Source organism: Manis javanica, chromosome 11 (genome assembly GCF_040802235.1).
Source record: "Manis javanica isolate MJ-LG chromosome 11, MJ_LKY, whole genome shotgun sequence".
In the NCBI taxonomy this organism is placed as follows: domain Eukaryota; kingdom Metazoa; phylum Chordata; class Mammalia; order Pholidota; family Manidae; genus Manis; species Manis javanica.
The window spans coordinates 96,475,191-96,498,085 of NC_133166.1; the positions used below are offsets into that span (position 1 = coordinate 96,475,191).

General features: G+C 37.5%; 1 protein-coding gene and 1 long non-coding RNA gene across 2 annotated transcripts in view; both read left to right on the forward strand.

Annotated features, from left to right (window-relative positions):
- Nucleotides 1-22,895, forward strand: part of LOC140844478 (uncharacterized) — a 242,596-nt gene that overhangs the window by 197,660 nt on the left and 22,041 nt on the right. The gene's annotated exons all lie outside the window — the stretch shown is intronic.
- LOC108391303 (NSL1 component of MIS12 kinetochore complex) overlaps nt 7-22,895 on the forward strand; it is a 46,315-nt gene continuing 23,426 nt past the window's right edge. Inside the window, exons 1-3 of the mRNA XM_073216962.1 lie at nt 7-238; nt 4,998-5,128; nt 7,696-7,750. Coding sequence (XP_073073063.1) covers nt 16-238; nt 4,998-5,128; nt 7,696-7,750 — 409 coding nt within the window. The 5' untranslated portion in view covers nt 7-15. The remainder of the gene's footprint in view (nt 239-4,997; nt 5,129-7,695; nt 7,751-22,895) is intronic.

Here is a 22,895-nt window from a genome sequence, read left to right on the forward strand (position 1 = left end):
GTTCAAACTGAGAAAATGGCGGCAGCTCCGGAGCTGGTGGCCCTATCCCCGCCGCGGGCCGTGGGAAGAGTAGCCGGGACTGACGTCCGGGCCTCGGTCTCCGGCCCCCTCCAAGAGGCCGTCCGGGTGCCCTGCACCTCGAAGCGGGCCGTGACGGACATGCTGGAGCTGTGCGGCGGCTTCGTGCAAAATCTCGGGGACGCGCTGCCAGAGGAGATTCGGGAGCTCGCGCCGCGAGGTGCGCATGGGTACGGGCCCAGTCGCCGTCTCTTCTCGCCCGCTTACCGCACACCCAGGTGTCAAGACTCAGGAGGGCAGGGTTAGCGGTGGCCCAAGCTCCCGCAGAAATAGCCCGAGAACGAAGTGGGTACTAGTGTCAGCTGGGTATTAATTACTTAGACTAGGGTTGTCCGGAAACAGAAAAGGCGAGCTCCGTATGTTAACTTGAAATTAAAATAAAAGAGAAACGGTGGAATTAGCTTTAATAATATTTTACTTAACCCACTGTATCTAAAATACCGTTCTAGCTTGTAATAATAAAAAAATGAGTGAGGTATTTTACGTTCTTTTGTTTTAAGCTTTACAAATCTGGTGTGTCAAGCTAACAGCTCACTGCCTTTCGGACTAGTCTTACTTTATTTAAGACCAAAATAGTCACAAAGTGGCTAGTGGCTCCCCTATTGCAGACAGAGTCTGAGGAATTCTCCATTAGAGGGTAATTCTGGAAGTCTGTCAAGAGTAGTCTTTTGGTTTTTCCTCTTGCCTGTTTTACAACATCTTGTAAAGAGATAGAAAACATTTTTCCTACGTCTAAAGTAGATAAGCTGTCTTGATTATAATCTCCGCTAAGATCACACAGTGGCCTTCATAATGCATTTCTCCTTTTCTGAAATATTTTGCAAAGCTTTGAAAAAGATGGTTTTCTGGGGAAAAACAACAAATTGAGGGGTTTGGTGCCTGTCAAGAGAGTATACAATCTGTATGTAGGAAAAGTTTAGAAGCTTATAATGCAGCACGGTTGTGACTGAATCATCACAATGCAAATAATAAAGGTTAAGTGGAAGACGAATGAAGAAACATTCCCTGGGTTATGATTCTATATTCCAAATTTGTATACGTTGTTTTTTTTCTTTTTATTGTATACGTTGGTTTTTATTCTTTCCTTGCGAGCAGGGGAAGAACAGAGACATATTTCAGGAGACTCTTGGTAGTTTTTGGAAGAAGATTGTTTAGTTGTGTAATGATCTTAGAATCTGTACTTTTTTAGAAAGTGTTTAGTTAGAACTTTTAATTACCTTACAGAAAAAAAGGAACTTCGCTTAACCTATTGTACCTTATTTAATGGATGATAAAGTGAATTAGAAGATAAAGGTTTGAAGACTTAAACTGCCAAGGGAATTCACTTGCTTTGTTGTAAATAAGAAAGCAGATAAAAGGCAGAGGCTTTAATTATACCGACATAGTTCTTTATCTAAAATCGTGCAATATAGTAACATTCTAAAAAAATTGGTATGACTGCAATAATATACCACAATAATAGCAGCCATCATCTGTCACCAAAGTTATTTCAATAGTATTCTTTATTATATATTTTTTTATTGAAGTATGGTTAATATTAATTGGTTTCAGATGTACAACACAGTAATTGACAGTTATATACATTACTAAATGTTCACCATGGTGAGTGCAGTTACTGTCATCATACAAAGATATATTGACTATGTTCCATATGCTGTATTTTTTTAAATACAGTCTTATATTAGTTTCAAGTATACAACACAGTGGTTCAACAGTTATCCGTATTATTAAGTCCTTACCCCAACTAGTAAAGTTAGTATCTGTCAACATAGGAAGATGTTACAGAATCATTGGCTATATGCTCCATGTTGTACTATTATCCCCATGACCAACCTGCATTATGATTGAGGATTTTTATTGTGCTTTATCCCCCCTTCCCCATAGTAACCACCAGTCCATTCTCTGTCTGTGAGTCTATTCTTATGGTGTACTTTTTTTTTTATTATATTCTTTTTTTTTATTAAGCTATGATTAATATACACTCTTATGAAGGTTTCACATGAAAAAACAGTGTGGTTACTATACTTACCTATATTACCTTATCAAGTCCCCACCCATACCCCAATGCAGTCACTGTCCATCAGTGAAGCAAGATACAACAGATCCACTATGTGCCTTCTCTGTGCTACACTGTCCTCCCCGTGATCCCCAACACCATGTGTACTAAACATAATACCCCTCAATCCCCTTCTCCCTCCCTCCCTCCCCAACTGCCCTCCCACACCCCTCCCCTTTGGTAACCACTAGTTCCTTCTTGGAGTCCTGAGTCTGCTGCTATTTTATTCCTTCAGTTTTGCTTCACTGTTATACTCCACAAATGAGGGAAATCATTTGGCATTTGTCTTTCTCCACCTGGCTTATTTCACTGAGCGTAATTCCTCCAGCTCCATCCATGTTGTTGCAAATGGTAGGATTTGTTTCTTTCTTATGGCTGAGTAATATTCCATTGTGTATATGTACCACATCTTCTTTATCCATTCATCTACTGATGGACACTTAGGTTGCTTCCATATCTTGGCTATTGTAAAAAGTGCTGCGATAAACATAGGGCGTGCATATGTCTTTTTGAATCTGAGAAGTTGTATTATTTGGGTAAATTCCAAGGGGTGGGATACCTGGGTCAAATCGTATTTCTATTTTTAGTTTTTTGAGGAACCTCCATACTGCTTTCCGCAATGTTTGATCTAATTTACATTCCCACCAGCAGTGTAGCAGGGTTCCCCTTTCTCCACATCCTCGCCAACATTTGTTGTTGTTTGCCTTTTGGGTGGTGGCCATCCTAACTGGTATGAAGTGATACCTCATTGCGGTTTTAATTTGCATTTCTCTGATGATTAGCGATGTGAAGCATCTTTTCATGTGCTTGTTAGCCATCTGAATTTCTTCTTTGAAGAAGTATCTGTTCAGATCCTCTGCCCATTTTTTCATTGGGTCATTTGCTTTTTGGTTGTTGCACATGAGCTCTTTTTTTGGATATCAACCCCTTATCGGATGTGTCATTTATGAATATATTCTCCCATACTGTAGGATGCCTTTTTGTTCTACTGGTGGTGTCCTTTGCTGTACAGAGGCTTTTTAGTTTGATATAGCCCCACTTGGTCATTTTTGCTTTTGTTTCCCTTGCCCGGGGAAATATGTTCATGAAAAAGTTGCTTGTGTTTATATTCAAGAGAGTTTTGCCTATGTTTTCTTCTAACAGTTTTATGGTTTCATGACATACATTCAGGTCTTTGATCCATTTCGAGTTTACTTTTGTGTGTGGGGTTAGACAGTGATCCAGTTTCATTCTCTTACATGTAGCTGTCCAGTTTTGCCAACACCAGTTGTTGAAGAGACTGTCATTCCCCATTGTATGTCCATGGCTCTTTTATCATATATTAATTGACCATATATGGTTGGGTTTATATCTGGATTCTCTATTCTGGTCCACTGGTCTGTGGGTCTGTTCTTGTGCCAGTACCAAATTGTCTTGATTACTGTGGCTTTGTAGTAGAGCTTGAAGTTGGGGAGCATAATCCCCCTTGCTTTATTCTTCCTTCTCAAGATTGCTTTGGTTATTCAGGGTCTTTTGTGGTTCCTTGTGAATTTTAGAACGATTTGTTCCAGTTTGTTGAAGAATGCTATTGGTATTTTCATAGGGATTGCCTTGAATCTATATTTTACTTTAGGCAAGATGACCATTTTGACAATATTTTTCCTACCCAAGAGCATGGGATGAATTTCCATTTATTAGTGTCCTCTTTAATTTCTCTTAAGAGTGTCTTGTAGTTTTCAGGGTATAGGTCTTTCACTTCCTTGGTTAGGCTTATTCCTAGGTATTTTATTCTTTTTGATGCAATTGTGAATGGAATTGTTTTCCTAATTTCTCTTTCTGCTAGTTCATTGTTAGTGTATAGGAATGCCACAGATTTCTGTGTGTTATTTTTGTATCCTGCAACTTTGCTGAATTCAGATATTCTAGTAGTTTTGGAATGGATTCTTTAGGGTTTTTTATGTACAATATCATGTCATCTGCAAACAGTGACAGTTTAACTTATTTCTTAGCCATCTGGATGCCTTCTATTTCTTTGTGTTGTCTGATTGCCATGGCTAGGACCTCCAGAACTATGTTGCATAAAAGTGGGGAGAGTGGGCATCCTTATCTTGTTCCTGATCTTAAAAGAAAAGCTTTCAGCATCTCCCTGTTAAGTATGATGTTGGCTGTGGGTTTGTCATATATGGTCTTTATTATGTTGAGGTACTTGCCCTCTATACCCATTGTGTTGAGAGTTTTTATCATGAGTCTACTGCTATTTTGTTCATTTTGTTTTATTTTGTTTTTATATTCCACAAATAAGTGAAATCATATGGTATTTATCTTTCTCTGCCTGGCTTATTACATTTAGCATAATACGCCCTACATCCATCCATGTTGTTGCAAATAGCAGGATCTATTTTTTATGGCTGTGTAATATTCCATCATGTATATGTACCACATCTTCCCAACCATTTTTTATCTAATGGATTTACACTTCATTTCAAGGCCCAGTTCAAATGTTGCTTTCACTTTAAAGTCTTAAATTGCCCAGGCAGTTAGTGTTTCATCATTCTGTGTCCATTATTTCTTTCATATCTTTGCTGTACTTATCAAATTACTGCAGTTTTCTGTCTGTTTCTTCCAGTGAACCTTGACCTCTAGGAGAGCAGGCATCATGTTATATTCATCTTCGTCTTCCTCTCATTTAGGCCTGAATTCCCATAGGCGTTCAGTAATTGGTTGTTACATTAGTAAATGAATCAGTTACCAAAGTGGGGACAATTATCTTGCTGTAATTTTCCTTAATTATTTTATGTTTTCTAAATTTAGTTTACTTACATTTCCATCTAGAATATAAACAGTGTGTTTTATGGACTTTTTTGCTTTTTCTCCCTTGAAATAGATTCAGATATCAAAGTACTTGAAGATCAGTTTGATGAAACCATAGTAGATTTGGCCACAAAACATACGCAGTATCCCAGAAAGATTCTTGAATGTGTCATCAAAATAATAAAAGCAAAACAAGAAATTCTGGTAAGATGATTTACCTTTCTTAAAAATAGTAAATTTTATGTGTTTATTTTACTGCAATAAAAAAATTGTAAGATTCATGTGGAGCTAAATGACATTTTGGTTTTTTATCTTTCCTGCTTCAGTTACTACTGTTGGTCTCTTGTAAGATTTTTTCCTGTTCTAAGTCACACTCAGTTTTGAATACAGCTGTTATTAAAGTAGAATTTAAAGATGATAGAATGATAGTGACTTTATAATTCTGAAACCAGAAAGGAAAAAGAAATTTACTTTTAAGCCTTTTCTTACTATTTGTTATTTGTATTTGTCACACTGGTATTTGTTGATATATTTTGGAAAACCCTCTAGTTAAATTGATGACACAGATCAACTACCTGTTCATAACAACTAAGTTTGCTTTGTGAATTGTGTGTAATTTGTTTTGCTTCAGAAATCATGATGGGGCAGGAGTAGGTTTGCTTGGAGTGACATTGCCTATGGAGTGAGAAACCATGTTGCTTTAGATGATGCTGTGTTGTTTGTCCTTAGTTTTTATTAGCACACTCCCACATATAAATTCTTCAGGTTCTTTCCTTTCAATTATTGTTTTAGGCAGTAAAGGTGGGTATTTATTTTTATTTTTATTTTATTTTATTTTTTTATTTTAATTTTTTATTTTGTTATCATTAATCTACAGTTACATGAAGAACATTATGTTTTCTAGGCTCCCCCCTTCACCAAATCCCCCTGACAAACCCCATTACAGTCACTGTCCATCAGTGTAGTAAGATGCTGTAGAATCACTACTTGTCTTCTCTGTGTTGTACAGCCTTCCCCGTGCCCCCCTGCAAAATAGACATGCTAATCGTAGTGCCCCCTTTCTTCCACCATCCCCTTATCCCATCCTTCCCACCCATCCTCCGCAGTCCCTTTCCCTTTGGTAACTGTTAGTCCATTCTTGGGTTCTGTGAGTCTGTTGCTGTTTTGTTCCTTCAGTTTTCCGTTGTTCTTAGACTCCACATATGAGGGAAATCATTTGGTACTTACTTGTCTTTCTCCGCCTGGCTTATTTCACTGAGCATAATACCCTCTAGCTCCATCCATGTTGTTGCAAATGGTAGGATTTGTTTTCTTCTTATGGCTGAATAATATTCCATTGTGTATATGTACCACATCTTCTTTATCCATTCATCTACTGATGGACACTTAGGTCGCTTCCATTTCTTGGCTATTGTAAATAGTGCTGCGATAAACAAAGGGGTGCATCTGTCTTTTTAAAACTGGGCTGCTGCATTCTTAGGGTAAGTTCCTAGGAGTGGAATTCCTGGGTCAAATGGTATTTCTATTTTGAGCTTTTTGAGGAACCTCCAAACTGCTTTCCACAATGGTTGAACTAATTTACATTCCCACCAGCAGTGTAGCAGGGTTCCCCTTTCTCCGCAACCTCGACAACATTTGTTGTTGTTTGTCTTTTGGATGGTGGCGATCCTTACTGGTGTGAGGTGATATCTCATTGTGGTTTTAATTTGCATTTATCTGATGACTAGCCATGTGGAGCATCTTTTCATGTGTCTGTTGGCCATCTGAATTTATTGGAGAAGTGTCTGTTCATATCCTCCACCCATTTTTTAATAGGGTTATTTGCTTTTTAGGTGTTAAGGCGTGTGAGTTCTTTATATATTTTGGATGTTAACCCCTTGTCAGATATGTCATTTACAGATATATTCTTCCCTACTGTAGGATGCCTTTTTGTTCTGCTGATAGTTGATAGTGTCCTTTGCTGTACAGAAGCTTTTTAGCATCATGTAGTCCCATTTGTTCATTTTTTATTTTGTTTCCCTTGCCCGAGGAGATGCGTTCATGAAAAAGTTGCTCATGTTTATATTTAAGAGATTTTTGCCTATGTTTTCTTCTAAGAGTTTTATGGTTTCATTACTTACATTCAGGTCTTTGATCCATTTTGACTTTACTTTTGTGTATGGGTTTAGACAATAATCCAGTTTCATTCTCCAAAGATAGCTTTTTAAAAAACGTTTTGGCTTTTGCAAGTTTTGGGCAAGAGTAAGGAGCATCATTTTCCTATTTCTTTTTTGCCTGAATTCTGGATCCTGTTCCTATAGTTCTGCTGCTTACTATAGTCCTGGTGCTTACAGTGTATTACAGGGTATGTAGGCTTTAGAGTACTCACATGATAGTGGCCTAGCCACTTTCCAAATCAGAGTTTCTGTGGGAATATGAGTTCTGAGTTCCAAACACTTGTCTTAAAATGAACTTCTGAAAAACATTCCATTCATAATTTGGAGACTGTACTTTATAAACAGAAAATTCAGTCTGTTTTTTAATTTGCTTTCCTACAGATTTTTATGGTGCTATTTCTTAGTGTACGCAGTAGGTGGCAGTACTATAAAAGCTATAATCGGAGTTAGTTTGATCTTTTCTCCTTTCGTTTCCCTTCATATTTTAGTATCTGTGTGTGTTGTTTCAAAAAAGTAGTACTACTGACTAATAGTGTATTTGCTTATATTGATTGAAGGAAATGTTCATATGAGTCATTAAGTGGTTAAATCTCTTTTAATTTTAATTTTGTTTAGAAGCAGTACCATCCTGTTGTATATCCACTGGACCTAAAATATGACCCTGATCCAGGTGAGACAGTATTCATTTGTGGTAAAAATGAAGCATCAGCTTATAATTTTTATGAGTTTTTTATATTCTTTTAAAGGTGTCACACTGAGGTTCTTCCCTTTGATGCTCTAACTCACTACCAGACATCTGTATTTAGCTCTTCATTTAGGATTATGAGAATTAACTGTAAACCTACTGGCCCAGACCTAAACCTGCTACTACAGTAGTGGGACCCAGGAATCTGGACTTCTATAAAGCTGTCTCCTGACCTAGACTGTTGTAATACTTTCCCAATATCTCACTCCTGTTTTTAGCACTCCCATCTCTAACTGTTATTATACTATCCATTCTTTGCAGTATAGCCAACATTCTACTATTTAAGCACTCATGGTGTCACTCCTAGTGCAATAACCTTTATTGTTTCTCATGCTTTACAAAATCTAATAAAAATACAATGTTGAACTTAAGAGATATGCATGTTTGTTATGCCTTTTTTTTTATTAAGGTATCACTGATAAACACTCTTATGAAGGTTTCACATGAAAACCATTATGGTTACTACATTCCCCATATTATCAAGTCCCCCCCAATACCCCATTGCAATCACTGTCCATCAGTGTAGTAAGATGCCACAGAAAAACTACTTGTCTTCTCTGTGCTACACTGTCTTCCCCATGACGTCCCCCCATACCATGTGTACCAACATGATACCCCTCAATCCCCTTCTCCCTCCCTCCCCACCTGCCCTTCCCCACCCCCTTTTCTTTGGTAACCCCGAGTCCCTTCTTGGAGTCTGTGTGTCTGAAGCTGTTTTGTTCCTTCAGTTTTGCTTCGTTGTTATACTCACAAATGAGGGAAATCATTTCTTACTTGTCTTTCTCTGCCTGGCTTATTTCACTGAGCATAATACCCTCTAGTTCCATCCATGTTGTTGCAAATGGTAGGATTTGTTTTCTTCTCATGGCTGAATAGTATTCCATTGTGTACATATACCACATCTTTATCCATTCATCTACTGATGGACACAGGTTGCTTCCATATCTTGGCTGTTGTAAATAGTGCAGCAGAAAACATAGGGGTCCATTTGTATTTTTGAATCTGATATCTTGCTTTCTTTGGGTAAATTCCTAGGAGCAGAATTCCCAGGTCAAATGGTATTTCTATTTTTAGTTTTTTGAGGAACCTCCATATTGCTTTCCACAATGGTTGAACTAGCTTACATTCCCACCAGCGGTGTAGGTGGGTTCACCTTCTCTGCATCCTCTCCAGCTTTTGTTGTTCTAAGTCTTTTTGATGCTGGCTATCCTAACTGGCGAGAGGTGATATCTCATTGTGGTTTTAATCTGCATTTCGCTGATGATTAGTAATGTGGAGCATCTTTTCATGTGTCTGTTGGCCATCTGAATTTCTTCTTTGGAGAACTGTCTCTTCATATCCCCTGCCAATTTGTTAATCAGGTTATTTGCTTTTTGGGTGTTGAGGCATATAAGTTCTTCATATATTTTGGATGTTAACCCCTTGTCAGATCTGTCATTTATGAATATATTCTCCCATACTGTAGGATGCTTTTTTGTTCTGTTGATGGTGTCCTTTGCCATAGAGAAAATTTTTAGTTTGATGTAGTCCCATGATTTCATTTTTGCTTCTGTTTCCCTTGCTCAAGGAGAAGCATTCAGGAAGAAGTTGCTTATGTTTATATTCAGGAGATGTTTGCCTATGTTGTCTTTTAAGAGTTTTATGATTTCACGGCTTACATTCAAGTCTTTAATACATTTCGAGTTTACTTTTGTGTATGGGGTTAAACAGTAATCCAGTTTCATTCTCTTGCATGTAGCTGTCCCGTTTTGCCAACACTAGCTGTTGAAGAGGCTGTCATTTCCTCACTGTATGGCCATGGCTCCTTTATCATACATTAATTGACCATACATGATTGGGTTTATTTATATCAGGGCTCTCTAGTCTGTTCCATTGGTTTTTGGGTCTGTTCTTGTGCCAGTATCAAATTGTCTTGATTACTGTAGCTTTGTAGTAGAGCATGAAGTCAGGGAGCATAATCCCCCCACCTTTATTCTTCCTTCTCAGGATTGCTTTGGCTATTCGAGGTCTTTTGTGGTTCCATATGAATTTTAGAACGATTTTTCTCTAGTTCGTTGAAGAATGCTATTGGTATTTTGATAGGAATTGCATTAAATCTGTAGATTGCTTTAGTCAGGATGGCCAGTTTGACAATATTAATTCTTCCTATCCATAAGCACCAGATGTGTTTCCATTTATTGGTATCTTCTTTAATTTCTCTCCTGACTGTCTTGTAGTTTTCAGAGTGTAGGTCTTTCACTTCCTTGGTTAGGTTTATTCCTAGGTATTTTATTCTTATTGATGCCATTGTGAATGGAATTGTTTTCCTGATTTCTCTCTCTGCTAGTTCATTGTTAGTGTATAGGAATGCCACAGATTTCTGTGTATTAATTTTGTATCCTGCAACTTTGCTGAATTTGGATATTAGATCTAGTAGTTTTGGAGTGGATTCTTTAGGGTTTTTTATGTACAATATCTTCTTATCTGCAAACAGGGACGACAGTTTGACTTCTTCCTTACCAATCTGGGTGCCTTTTATTTCTTTGTGTTCTGACCTCCAGAACTATGTTAAAAAGAAGTGGGGAAAGTGGGCATCCTTTTCTTGTTCACGATCTTAAAGGAAAAGCTTCCAGCTTCTCCCTGTTAAGTATGATGTTGACTGTGGGTTTGTTATATGTGGCCTTTATTATGTTGAGGTACTTGCCCTCTATACCCATTTTGTTGAGAGTTTTTAACATGAATGGATGTTGAGTTTTGTCAAATGCTTTTTCCGCATCTATGGAGATGATCATGTGGTTTTTGTCCTTTTTGTTGATGTGGTAGATGACGTTGATGGATTTTCGAATATTGTACCATCCTTACATCCCTGGAATAGTCTTACTTGATCATGATGGATGATCTTTTTGATGTATTTTTGAATTCAGTTTCCTAATATTTTGTTGAGTATTTTTGCATCTATGTTCATCAGGGATATTAGTCTGTAATTTTTTTTTGTGGTGTCTTTGCCTGGTTTTAGTATTAGAGTTATGTTGGCCTCATAGAATGAGTTTGGAACTATTCCCTCTTCTTCTACTCTTTGGAAAACTTTAAGGAGGGGGTGGGTATTAGGTCTTCACTGAATGTTAGATAAAATTCAGTGGTGAAACCATCTGGTCAAGGGATTTTGTTCTTAGGTAGTTTTTTGATTACCAGTTCAATTTCGTTGCTGGTAATTGGTCTGTTCAGATTTTGTGTTTCTTCCTTGGTCAGCCTTGGAAGGTTGTATTTTTCTAGAAAATGTCCATTTTTTCTAGGTTATCCAGTTTCTTACAATATAATTTTTCATAGTATTCTCTCATAATTCTTTGTATTTCTGTGGTGTCTGTAGTGATTTTTCCATTCTCATTTCTGATTCTGTTTATGTGTTTAAACTCTCTTTTTTTCTTGGTAAGTCTGGCTAGGGTTTTATCTATTTTGTTTATTTTCTTGAAGAACCAGCTGTTGCTTTCATTGATTCTTCCTATTGTTTTATTTTTTCTTGATTTTATTTATTTCTCCTCTAATCTATATTTCCCTCCTTCTACTGACTTTGGGCCTCATTTGTTGTTCTTTTTCTAGTTTCGTTAATTGTCTGTTTAGACTGTTCATATGGGATTGTCCTTCTTTCCTGAGGTAGGCCTGTATTGCAATATACTTTCCTCTTAGCACTGCCTTCTCTGCATCCCACAGATTTTGGGGTGTTCAATTATTGTGTCATTTGTCTCCATATATTGCTTGATCTCTATCTTTATTTGGTCATTGATCCATTGGTTATTTAGGAGCATGTTGTGAAGCCTCCATGTATTTGTGGGATTATTTTGGGTTTTTTTGCATAATTTATTTCTAGTTGCATACCTTTGTGGTCTGAGATGCTGGTTGGTACAATTTCAATCTTTTTGAATTTACTGAGGCTCTTTTGTAGCCTAGTATATGATCTATTCTTGAAAATGTTCCATGTGCTCTTAAGAAGAATGTATTGTGCTGCTTTTGTGTGTAGAGTTCTACAGATGTCTGTTAGGTCCATCTATTCTAAAGTGTTGTTCAGTACCTCTGTCTCCTTACTTATTTTCTCTGTGGTTGATCTAACCTTTGGAGTCAGTGGAGTGTTGAAGTTTCCTAGAATGAATGTATTGCATTCTATTTCCCATTTTAATTCTGTTGGTATTTGTTTCACATATGTAAGTGCTCCTGTGTTGGGTGCATAGGTATTTATAATGGTTATATCATCTTGTTGGATTTACCCCTTTATCATTATGTAATGTCTTTCTTTGTCTCTTTTGACTTTGTTTGCTTTGAAGTCTATTTTGTCTGATATAAGTACTGCACCTCCTGCTTTTTTCTCCCTGTTAGTTGCATGAAATATCTTTTTCCACCCCTTCACTTTTAGTCCTTGTATATCTTTGGGTTTAAAGTGAGCCTCTTGTAGGCAGCGTATAGATGGGTCTTGCTCTTGTATTTTTATCCATTCAGTGACTCTATGTATTTTGATTTGTGCATTCAGACCATTTACATTTAGGGGTATTATTGATAGGTATGTACTTATTGCCATTGCAGGCATTAGATACCTGGTTACCAAAGGTTCAAGGGTAATTCCCTTACTATCTAACAGTCTAATTTAACTCACTTCATGTGCTATTGCTAAAACATCCTAAAGGTTCTTTTTTTTCCCCTCCTTTCTTCCTCCTCCATTCTTTGTATGTTATGAATCATATTCTGTACTCTTTGTGTATCCCTTTGGTGACATCTATTTAGCTTTAGGAATACTTCCATCTACAGGAGTCCCTCCAAAATGCACTGTAGAGATGGTTTGTGGGAGGTAAATTCTCTCTATTTTTTCTTATCTGAAAATTGTTTAATCCCTCCTTCAAATTTAAGTGATAACCTTGCCTGGTAGAGTATCCTTGGTTCAAGTCCCTTTTGCTTCATTGCATTAAATATATCTTGCCACTCCCTTATGGCCTGTAAGGTTTCTGTTGAGAAGTCTGATGATGATAGCCTGATGGCTATTCCTTTATATTTGATCTTTTTTCTCTCTCTAGCTGCTTTTAAAAGTCTGTCTTTATCCTTGCTCTTTGCCATTTTAATTATTCTATGTCTTCATGTTGTGTTCCTTGGGTCCCTTGTGTTGGGAGATCTGTGCACTTCCATGGCTTGAGAGACTATCTCCTTCTCCAGACTGGGGAAGTTTTCAGCAATTACCTCCTCATTGACACTTTCTATCCCTTTCTCTCTTCTTCTGCTACTCCTATAATGCGAATATTGTTCTGTTTGGATTGGTCACACAATTCTCTAAATATTCTTTCATTTTTAGGGATTCTTTTTTCTCTCTGTGCCTCAGCTTCTTTGTATTCCTCTTCTCTAATTTCTGTTCCATTTACCATCTCTTCTACTACATATAATCTGCTTTTAAATCCCTCCAGTGTATGTTTCATTTCAGACATGGAATTTCTAAATGATTTAATCTCTTGACTTAAATTCGTTCCTGAGTTCTTGAGTATTTTTCTGTATCTCCATAAGCGTGTTTATGATTTTTATTTTGAACTTTCTTTCAGGCAGATTGGTGAGTTCAGTTTCATTTGCTCCTTTTTGTGGGGTTTCTGAGATTTTGGTCTGACCCATGTTCTTTTGACCTTTCATATTTCTGTGAAAGCTCCAGTCTCTGGAGCTGCTCAGCCCCTAGCGTGAGGCTGGGGACCATAGGGAATTGGAACTGGTGCCTGCGGGGAGGAAAGTTCTGTTTCCTCATTGCCGTCTGCGTGCCTGTCTCCGGTGTCAGAGCCAGTGGGCCTAGCACACAGGTGTAAGCCTCTGTGCTTTGCCCCTCTTGTTGTTGTAGGCGTGTCTCTCTCTGGCTGGCCTGATGTCAGCATAGTGACTGCAGGTCCTCGGCAGGCCAGGAGGAAGGCGCAGTAGGCTGCCTGTCTCAGTGGGGGCGGGGGCTGGTCGGTGGGCCTTGGAGCTGAGCAGGCAACCAGGGGAATGGGGCGCCTGAAGCTCCCCAGAGTTCCCAACCAGCTGGGCAGAGGCCCCAGACAACCTTGCACAGCTCTCCCCTCCCCCGCGCAGTGAGCTCCACCCAAACCCCACCCCTTCAGCAGCCCTCTTGCTGCTTAGGAAGCCTTTCAGACCGCCTGCCCGCCTTTCCCTTGTTCCCGAGTGGCTGGGTGTGGATCCGTGTCCTCCGCAAATGGCCAGACTCTCACTCTATCAAGTGCTCTGCCTGTCCCAGCTCCCCAATGTCCAGAGCACCACACAGTAAGTTTCTGCTCACAGAGCGGAACCCAGGGCTGGGTGCTCAGCAGTCCCAGGCCTCCACCCCCTCCCCCGCTCAGCTTCTCTTCCTCCCGCCCGTGAGCCCATGAGCCCGTGAGCCCGTGAGTGGGGGAAGGGCCTGGGTCCCGCCGGACGGAGACTTTCATTCATTACCCTCTTCCGCGAGGTCTGCTCTGTTCGTGAGGTCTGTGTGCAGTTCAGTCTTCTTTCTTGTTGCTGTTTTTGGGTTGTATCAATTAACTACATTTTCTTACTACTGGTTTGGGGAGGAGTTCTCTGTCTCAGCCCTCACACCGCCATCTTGATTTTGGTTGTGATGTTTAGCTCTTGAAACCATCTGAATTTGTTTTGTTTTATGAGGAAGGGATGAAATTTCTACTATACTGATAGCCAGTTGTCCTAGCATCATTTACTGAATAGTCCATCTTTTCTCCACTGCTTTGTAATGTCACTGTGATATATGTTGGAGTCTGTTTCTGGGCTCTTTTTAATTTTATTAGTTGACTTGGCTGTCTCTGCACCGTTACTGTATAATCACTTCTTAAGTGACTGTAATTTTTATAAGAAATCTTGCTATCTTGCAGTTTCTTCAAAATTTCGTTGCCTATTCTTGGCCCTTTACTCTTCCATTGGAATTGTTAGGATCTACTTGTTAAACTGTATGAAAAATCTTACTGGGATTTGAGTGGAATTGCATTTAATGTATAGGTTAGTTTGTAGAGAAATACATGTTTATAATATGTGTTTTCCCATTTATAACCATATCTCATGTTAGGTTTTTCAACATGTCCTTCAGTAGTGTTTTAAAAACACTGTAATGTAGAATGTCACAAGAATGCTGCCCACTTGCCTCATTGAAAATAGTGTTGCTTAAGGAAATGGATGTAATAGCTGTTTTATTATGGATGTAGAAAAATGTTTAAAAACATGTAATAAAAATAGAAATAAAAAGTAGTGTTTTCTAAATTTCTCTGTGTAGGTTTTATACATCTTTTATTTGTTCTAGATACCTTACCTTTTTGTAGCTATTGTGGATGGTAACATTTCAGGCTTACATTTTATCACTGAATATTGCTGGTGTTTAGGAGCACCACTGATTTTTATTTGCTGAACTCTTACTAGTTCTAATGGTTCATCTAGTTTCAATCAGAGTTTTAAAAATGTAGATAAATGTATCATTTGCAAGGAACAAGGGTTTTGTCTTTTTCCTAACTTTACACATCCTTTTTTATCCTATAAGATTAGAACATCATAAAATACTGAATAACAGTGGTGACAATGCCCGTAATACTTGTAATTTATGAATAAGTATTTTATTAAACACTTCCCTTGTATCAACTGAGATGTATTTGTTCAACCAACTTTCCTGAGGTGTAATTTACATATAATATATGATAAATGATTTAATATAATAAAATAAATCCATTTTATGCATACACTTTGAGTCTTGACAAATGTACACAACTATGTAACCAACACCATAGTCCAGATATAGAATATTTTCCATCATTCATAAAGTTCCCTTGTGCCCCTAGATTATATGCTTTTTGTCCCTTACTCTGTTAATGTGGTAAACTAATATTGACAGGTTTTTTTTGATGGTTATGTTTGCATTCACAGAGAAAACCCCACTTATTCATTAATTTACATTTTTTTCATATACTTTTCAATTAAATTTAACTGTACTTCGTATGTTTCCTTTATTTAGTATATTTACTTTTAGCAATGTGCATCTATAGTAAAAAAAAAAGAACATGTATTGTTTTCAAATATCTGTCCCTTTCCAATTGTGTCATCAAGGTTATGCTGCCCTTAGAAAACAGTTTGTAAGCATAGAGGTTATTTGTTCTTTGAAGAGTTAGTAAGATTCATCTGTAAAGCTGTGTGAGCCTAGTATGTTGGGGTGTTGTACTTGATTTAACTGATTATATACATCTAATGGTTATTGATTTCTTCAGGTTTTAAATTTTTCTCATGAATCAATTTTGGTAATATTTGTTTGGACTATAGCCGTTTCATACATGTATTCAATATATTGGTATGAAACTGTTCATAGTAGTTACTTATATTGAGAAAAATCTCTACTCCACATGAGCATTTTCTCTCTTACTATTGTTTGTTTATGCTTTCTCTGCTTTCTGATGTCTTGCTCTATATTTCTTTGTGTTTGTTGGTCCTTTTAGAGTCAGCTTTTAGTTTTGCTTAGTTTCTTGTTTAGTTTTCTGGTTCCTTGAATTTTGATCTTTAGTATGGTCTTCCTGCCATCTCTGTTATATTTAGCTACTTGAGTTGAACACTTAGTTTATTTTAGTCTTATGTTTTAATAAATTCATTTAAGGCTACAAATTTATCTCTTAAGTCCTGCTTTAGCTATGTCCCCAGTCTTGACATGTAGAACTTCCATAGTTCAGTTCTGAATATGTTCTGGTTTACAAATACAGTTTCCTTTTGCTAATTTCCTTCTTTTTCTGCCTTCTCTTATGATGACATAGTTTTCTTTATATTCTCTTACTTTTTTGTTTTCTGATTTGGAAGCTGTATGCTGTTTCTTTCCCTTTAGTGTTACCTATAAAATTTTAGTATATTATAATTCTAAAATTATCTAACATAGTCTGGAATTACTCAGTATTTCAAGTCCCCTCTTGAGCAAGACCTTATACCTTGCCACTGATCAAGAACACCTCTACCTTAATTTTCCTTCTTGTTTGTGTTTAGAACTTGTTCTTCTCTTGTTAAATAACGCCTTTTAATGGTCACTGCTTTTTTGCACTCGATGAATTAAATTTATCAACAGTCTTTTCCAAATTCTGTGATTACTGATATTTCTTGAATCTAATGCCTTCCTTCTAGTTTCATTATCCTTGCGGCTCTCCTTTTTTAGGTACTTTGAGTAAAAACTATGGGTGGGTAGACTATCTTAGTTTTTATTCCATCCTTACTCTTGGATTTTGTTTTATTTACTTTCATTTACCATATGGAATATATTACAGCATTGTATTTGACACTCATTTTTTCTAATGGCTTTATTGAAATGTTGTTCATATACCAATTTACCCATTTAAATTGTACCAACACCATGGCTTTTAGCATATATTCACAGAGTTATAAAACCATCACCATAATTAATTTTTAAACACTTTCATCACTCCAAAAAAACTTCATATCTGTGAGCTATTCTCCATTATTCTTTCATTCCCCTCCCCTGGGCCTAAGCAACTATTAATCTATTTTCTGCCTCTGTAGATTTGACTGTTCTGGATATTTCATGTAAGTGGAATTATGCAGTATGTCATCCTTTAAGACTGGCTTCTTTCAGTTGGCTTTATGTTTTTAAGGTTTATCATGTAGCATGTATCAATACTTCATTTATTCTTAGTGCCATATAATACTCTGTTTTATGTATATAAACTGCAATTTATTTCTCCATTCATCAATAAACAGACATTTTCAGTTTCCATTTTTCGCTAGTATGAATAATGCTGCTATGAACATTTGTGTGTGTGCAAGTTATTCTGTGGACTTCTTTTTTCAATTCTCTTGAGTATGTGTATCCAGGAATGGGATCTCTGGGTCATATTGTAACTCTGTGTTTAGCTTTTTGAGGAACTGCTTAATTGTTTTACAAAGTGGCGGCACTATTTCACATTCTCACCAGCAGTGTATAAAGGTTCCAATTTTTCCACATTTTCACCAACTCTTGTACTATCCGTCTTTTTTATTACAGTTGTCCTAGAGGGTGTAAAGTGATATCTCACTGTGACTTTGATTTGCGTTAGTCATCACAGACTAGCAATGATGAGTATATTGTCATGTGCATAGTTACTGATTGGTCATTTTTATATATGTTCTTTGGAGAAGTCTATTCAAATCCCTTGACAATTTTTTTTTAAATGAAGTATCCTTGACATACACCAACTTAACCCCTCCTTGTGGCAACCACCAGTCACTTATCAGTGTCTGTGAACCCTTGACCATTTTTTAACTGTGTTATTTGTCTTTTTATTGTTGAGGTGTAATGGTTCGTTATAGATTCTGGAAGCTAGTCCATTAAAAGATATGATTTGCAAATATTTTCCCCATTCTTTGGGTTGTCTTTTTCCCTTTTCTGATGCTGGTCTTTGAGGAACAACTTTTAAATTTTAAGTTCTGTTCATTTTTTTCCCTTTGGTTGCTTCTGCTTTTGGTGTCATATCTCAGAAACCATTGCCTAATATAAGGTGATGAAGATATACTTACACATTCTTCTAAGCATTTCATAGTTTTAGCTCTTAATATAGGTCTTTGATGCATTTTGAGTTAATTTTTGTGTATGGGCTGAGGCAGGAGTCCAGCTTTTTTCTTTTGTATGTGTATGTCCAATTGTTTCAGCACCATTTGTTGAAAAAGCTATTCTTCATCTCATTGAATAGTGTTGGCATCTTGTTGGAAATGAACTAACTGTAATGTGCAGGTTTATTTCTGGACTTTAAACTCCATTTCATTGATCTGTGTATCTGTACTTAGGTCAGTACCACGCTCTCTTAATTATTATTGTTTTTCAGTAAGTTTGGGAATCAGGATGTCTGGGTCCTCTCCCTTTGTTCTTTTCTAAAATTGTTCGGCTTTCCTGGGTCCCTTAAATTTCCAAATGAATTTTAGAATCAGCGTGTCAATTTCTGCAAAGAAACCAGCTGGGATTTTGATAGGCATTGTGTTGAAATTGTAGATAATGTGAAAATATTGCTATCTTAATATTAAGATAGTAATAATGTTAACTTTCTAATCCACAAACAAAACATGTCTTTCCATTTATTTAGATCTTTAATTTCTTTCAACAGTTTTCTACCTTTTAGTATTTTATTGTTACATTTATCCCAAAGAATTTTATTCTTTTTATGCTAGTATAAATGGAATTAATTCCTTAAATTTTCAGTTCATTCCTACTGTATAGAAATAGAACTTATTTTTATATATTGACCTTGTCTCTTAACCTTGCTGAACTCATTTATTAGTTCTAATCACAAATAGAGAGTTTTTCTTCTTCCTTTCCAGTATGGATAACTGAAATTCATTGTTGATGGTAAGTCTACTGAGAGCCTATTTGCCATTCTTTTATAGAGAACCAATTTTTTCCTCTCCTGACTTCTCCGATTTCTCTGTATTCTTAATATTCTGCAGTTTTACCACAATATGTCTAGATATTTATTCAGCCTGGTATTTACTGTGTATATTTTTTTACTATCTTTTAAAATTGAAAATCACTTTGTTTTTTCTTGATTTTATATACATATATTCACATTCCAATAATGTTAATAGCATAAGAGGTAATATAAATATAAATCACATGATAGCATGTACCCAAGAGGTAATCACTATTAATAACCAGCTTATAACCAGTGATCAGTACTTCATTATATTGCATGACACCTAAACCTTCACTCCACCAGCAGATCTTGTTGCCTTTACCTTGAAAACATATTCCCAGTGCAGCCACTGCGCACCAAATCCGTCTTTACCATTCTTACCCATATCACCATATCCTCTTGGCAGGGCTACTATAAGATTCTCCTCACTAGTCACCTTTCTTCCATTCCAGTTTTACATATGACATCGAGAGGATTCCTTTTAAAGCAGAATAAGATTATGTCACCCCTTGCTTAAAACTTTAAAATGGCTCCCCATCATGCTCCCCTTGGTCTGCCAGGTGCTGTCTGACCTGGCCCCTGGCTCCTTCTCTGATGTGTCTGTGACCTTGGTCTCTTCCCACTCTCATCTGAGCTTACTGTGCTGCAGCCACATCAACATTTCTTGCCGTTTCCCCCAGGATGTTGCGGGTACACACTGGCCCTGTGGCTTTCACACTTGCTGCTCCCCAGTCGCTTACTGAACTAACTGCCTGCAGTTTCCCTCACTTCATTCAGTTCTCTGTTCCAAGTGTCACCCCACCCAAAGGTCTTCCCTGACAACATACGTCAGATCCCCTCAGGGCCCCCACGGTCAGACTCTATCTCCTTAACCTCCTTTTTTCCTCCCATCACTTACTGACATTACATAATTTTTGTTTATTTTGTTGTCTCCATCCCTCCCCTCTCTGTGTAAAAACTCCCTGTGAACAAGGACTTGTCCACTTCTATGTTTCCTAGCTCTCAGGTCGTTATCTAATGTATTACACTCAAGAAATATTTATGAAATAAATACATAGATTTACATAAATAGGATCACATTATTCATGTCCTTTTTTTTTTTTTTAAGTAAGGATAGCATTCTATTTCTTTACTTTTTCTTTGAGCTTCCTCCCTCCTTTCCCATTTGCTACTCCCTCAAGATGCTTTCACTGTGAGGGCTCCCATCTTCTAAAGAAATCTTCCATTGTTCAACTTCTTAATCATTTCTCTATTTCTGTATTATTCTTGCAGTTATTTCATAATTTATTTTTCTTTTGTAACATCTATTATGATTTCCTTTAGCTAGTGGATTAAAATCACTTACACATCCCTCAGTTTTTATTCCATCTTCATTAGGTTCCTCTCCTTGATATTAAGTGTCAGAGAGGTTATATTGACTTTCATGGTTGTAATTTCTTCATGTAGTTTAGAATTTTTGATACGCAAGTACTCCTTGACTAAGATTTTTGCTATGCTTCTCTCTGCTTTCCCCACCTTCCTGTCTGGTAGTTGTCTGCCCTCTGGGCCCTGAACAATCCAGGGAGAGAACCTTACCTTATGTTGGCAGCGTGTGGTCCTGTTCCACTGTAATGCTGAAGATAGTAGATCTAGTCACTAAGTCAGCAGGCACCTCAGTCCAGGCCCAGGCTTTGAGGCATTATCTGCTTCCTGTCACTTCTAGCTGTAAATATGCTTCAGCTCCTTTTTTCAGCCTCCTTTTCATAGAAGGAGAACTCCATCTGAGCTCTCAGTTTTATATGGTGAAACGACTCTCCCCATTTTCTGCTTCTCTGGAGCACTTTGAGCCCAGAGCACTTTATCTTGGAGGAAGCAAATTCCTGGTTACCTACTGCCTACCAGTGGGTCTGCAACGTTAGCCTGATTTACAGCTTTTTCTCCTCTCTTTTCTGGTTCACAGAATGTTTATAAATGCTTTGGGATACATCTTTTAATTTTCTATGTCTATCCAATGATGTTTTGGATAGAGATGGGAAGTTTTGTGAACTTCAAGACCAACTTGTCTTGAACTCTAGGATACTCTTAAAAAAACAAATCTCCTTAAAGCCCTAAAATCTTCCAATTGAAAAAATACATAATAAACTGAAACGTCTCAGCACTCCTTTACACTGTCTGGCCCCCCTCTACGTCTCCAAATTCATTTCAGGCACTTTCCTTTTTGCTCTAGCCTCACAGCCCATCTTTCAGTTCTTTGAAAGTGCTTCACTTTCCCCCACACTTCTTGCCAGTGCTTCTGGGTTTGGCATCTCCCAATTTTTCTTTCTCATTTAAATGCTGCTGCTTCAGAGAGATCATCCCTGCCTACCCTATTTTAAACAGCCTTTCCCCAGTTCTCTGTCTTAGTACTCCCTTATTTACTTAACAGTGCTTGTTAAAATATTTAAGTATTTGTGTGTTTCCCTGTTTGTAGTCTTACGAAAACTGAAGGCTTCAGGAACTTTACTTTGCATTTGCAGTCTATGTAGCCAGCATATAGCACCATACTCAGCAAGTACTGAGTGACTGTTTATTCATACATTCAGCATGTTTATTGAATGTCTTCCTTATGCTAGAAGTGTTCCCAGTGTGAAGGCTGTAATGGTGAGCAAAACAGACAAGGTCCTTGTTGTATGGAGCTTACATTCTAGAGGGAGAAGAAACATATAAGTAAATACAGAAATAAGTAACATCAGTGCTACAGTGATGTCTTGGGGTATGAGAAACTTTTCTAAGGAAGTAACAAAGAATTTATCTTGCAACAGTCAAGAGGAATACCTTTCAATTAGCGAGACTAGCTAGAAGGAGGTTCCTAAGTGAAGAATGAGATTGCCTGTTAATGAAGCAACTAGAGGGAAAGAGCATTACCGGATAAGGTTAGAGACTTGGGCCAGGCCAGGTAACACAAGACAGGACTCTGAAAGTATGTGTGCCTTATGAGAGAGACAGCTCTTCAGTGCTGTAGTTGCCGGTGAGATGCAGGTGGGAGTGGATGCAGTTATGTACCTGCTACCTAGCAGGTGTGTCCGACAGACCTGTTTGTGTTGTAGCAAAGACTCATCCTCCAGAAAGTCATAAATCACCGCTTAGATTTTGGTTGCATTTTGATCAAGGATGCTACTTTCAGTTCAGGCTCCTTCATCATGCCTTCAGACAAGCCAGGCATCCTGTTAGGCATGCTTGCTTATTCATGCTCATAGAACCTACTGGAAATAGAAGGGAAGCACTCAGGTAATGCTTTCTGCTGAATTTCTGAGTTTGTGCAGGTGTTTGGAAGTTTGTATTTCTAAGGTGAGTCAGTATAGTGACCTGAAAGCAAAACTAGGTCGATTACACAATCTTTCATTTCCACTTTTTCATTTCCCTTGTTTTAGAAAGCAAGTGACTAAGGAAGGCAGTGTGCTCAAGAGTGCCTGATGCCACATTTTTAAGAGCAAACTTTAAAAAAAAAATCTTTGCAGCAGTCTTCCCCTTAGCTGTCCACCAATTAAGATTAATTTTCATTTGTCAGTTACAACCTTTTATAATCCTTATTAGTAAGGCTAATAATTGCTCCCATATTGCCTTCTTTTTTAAAAAGTTCTTTGAAGTTAATGGAAGACTCCCTTTTCCCCCGTCCTTCACTAAACGTGTAGTGCTGAGGAGCAGCTCTTTCACATTTC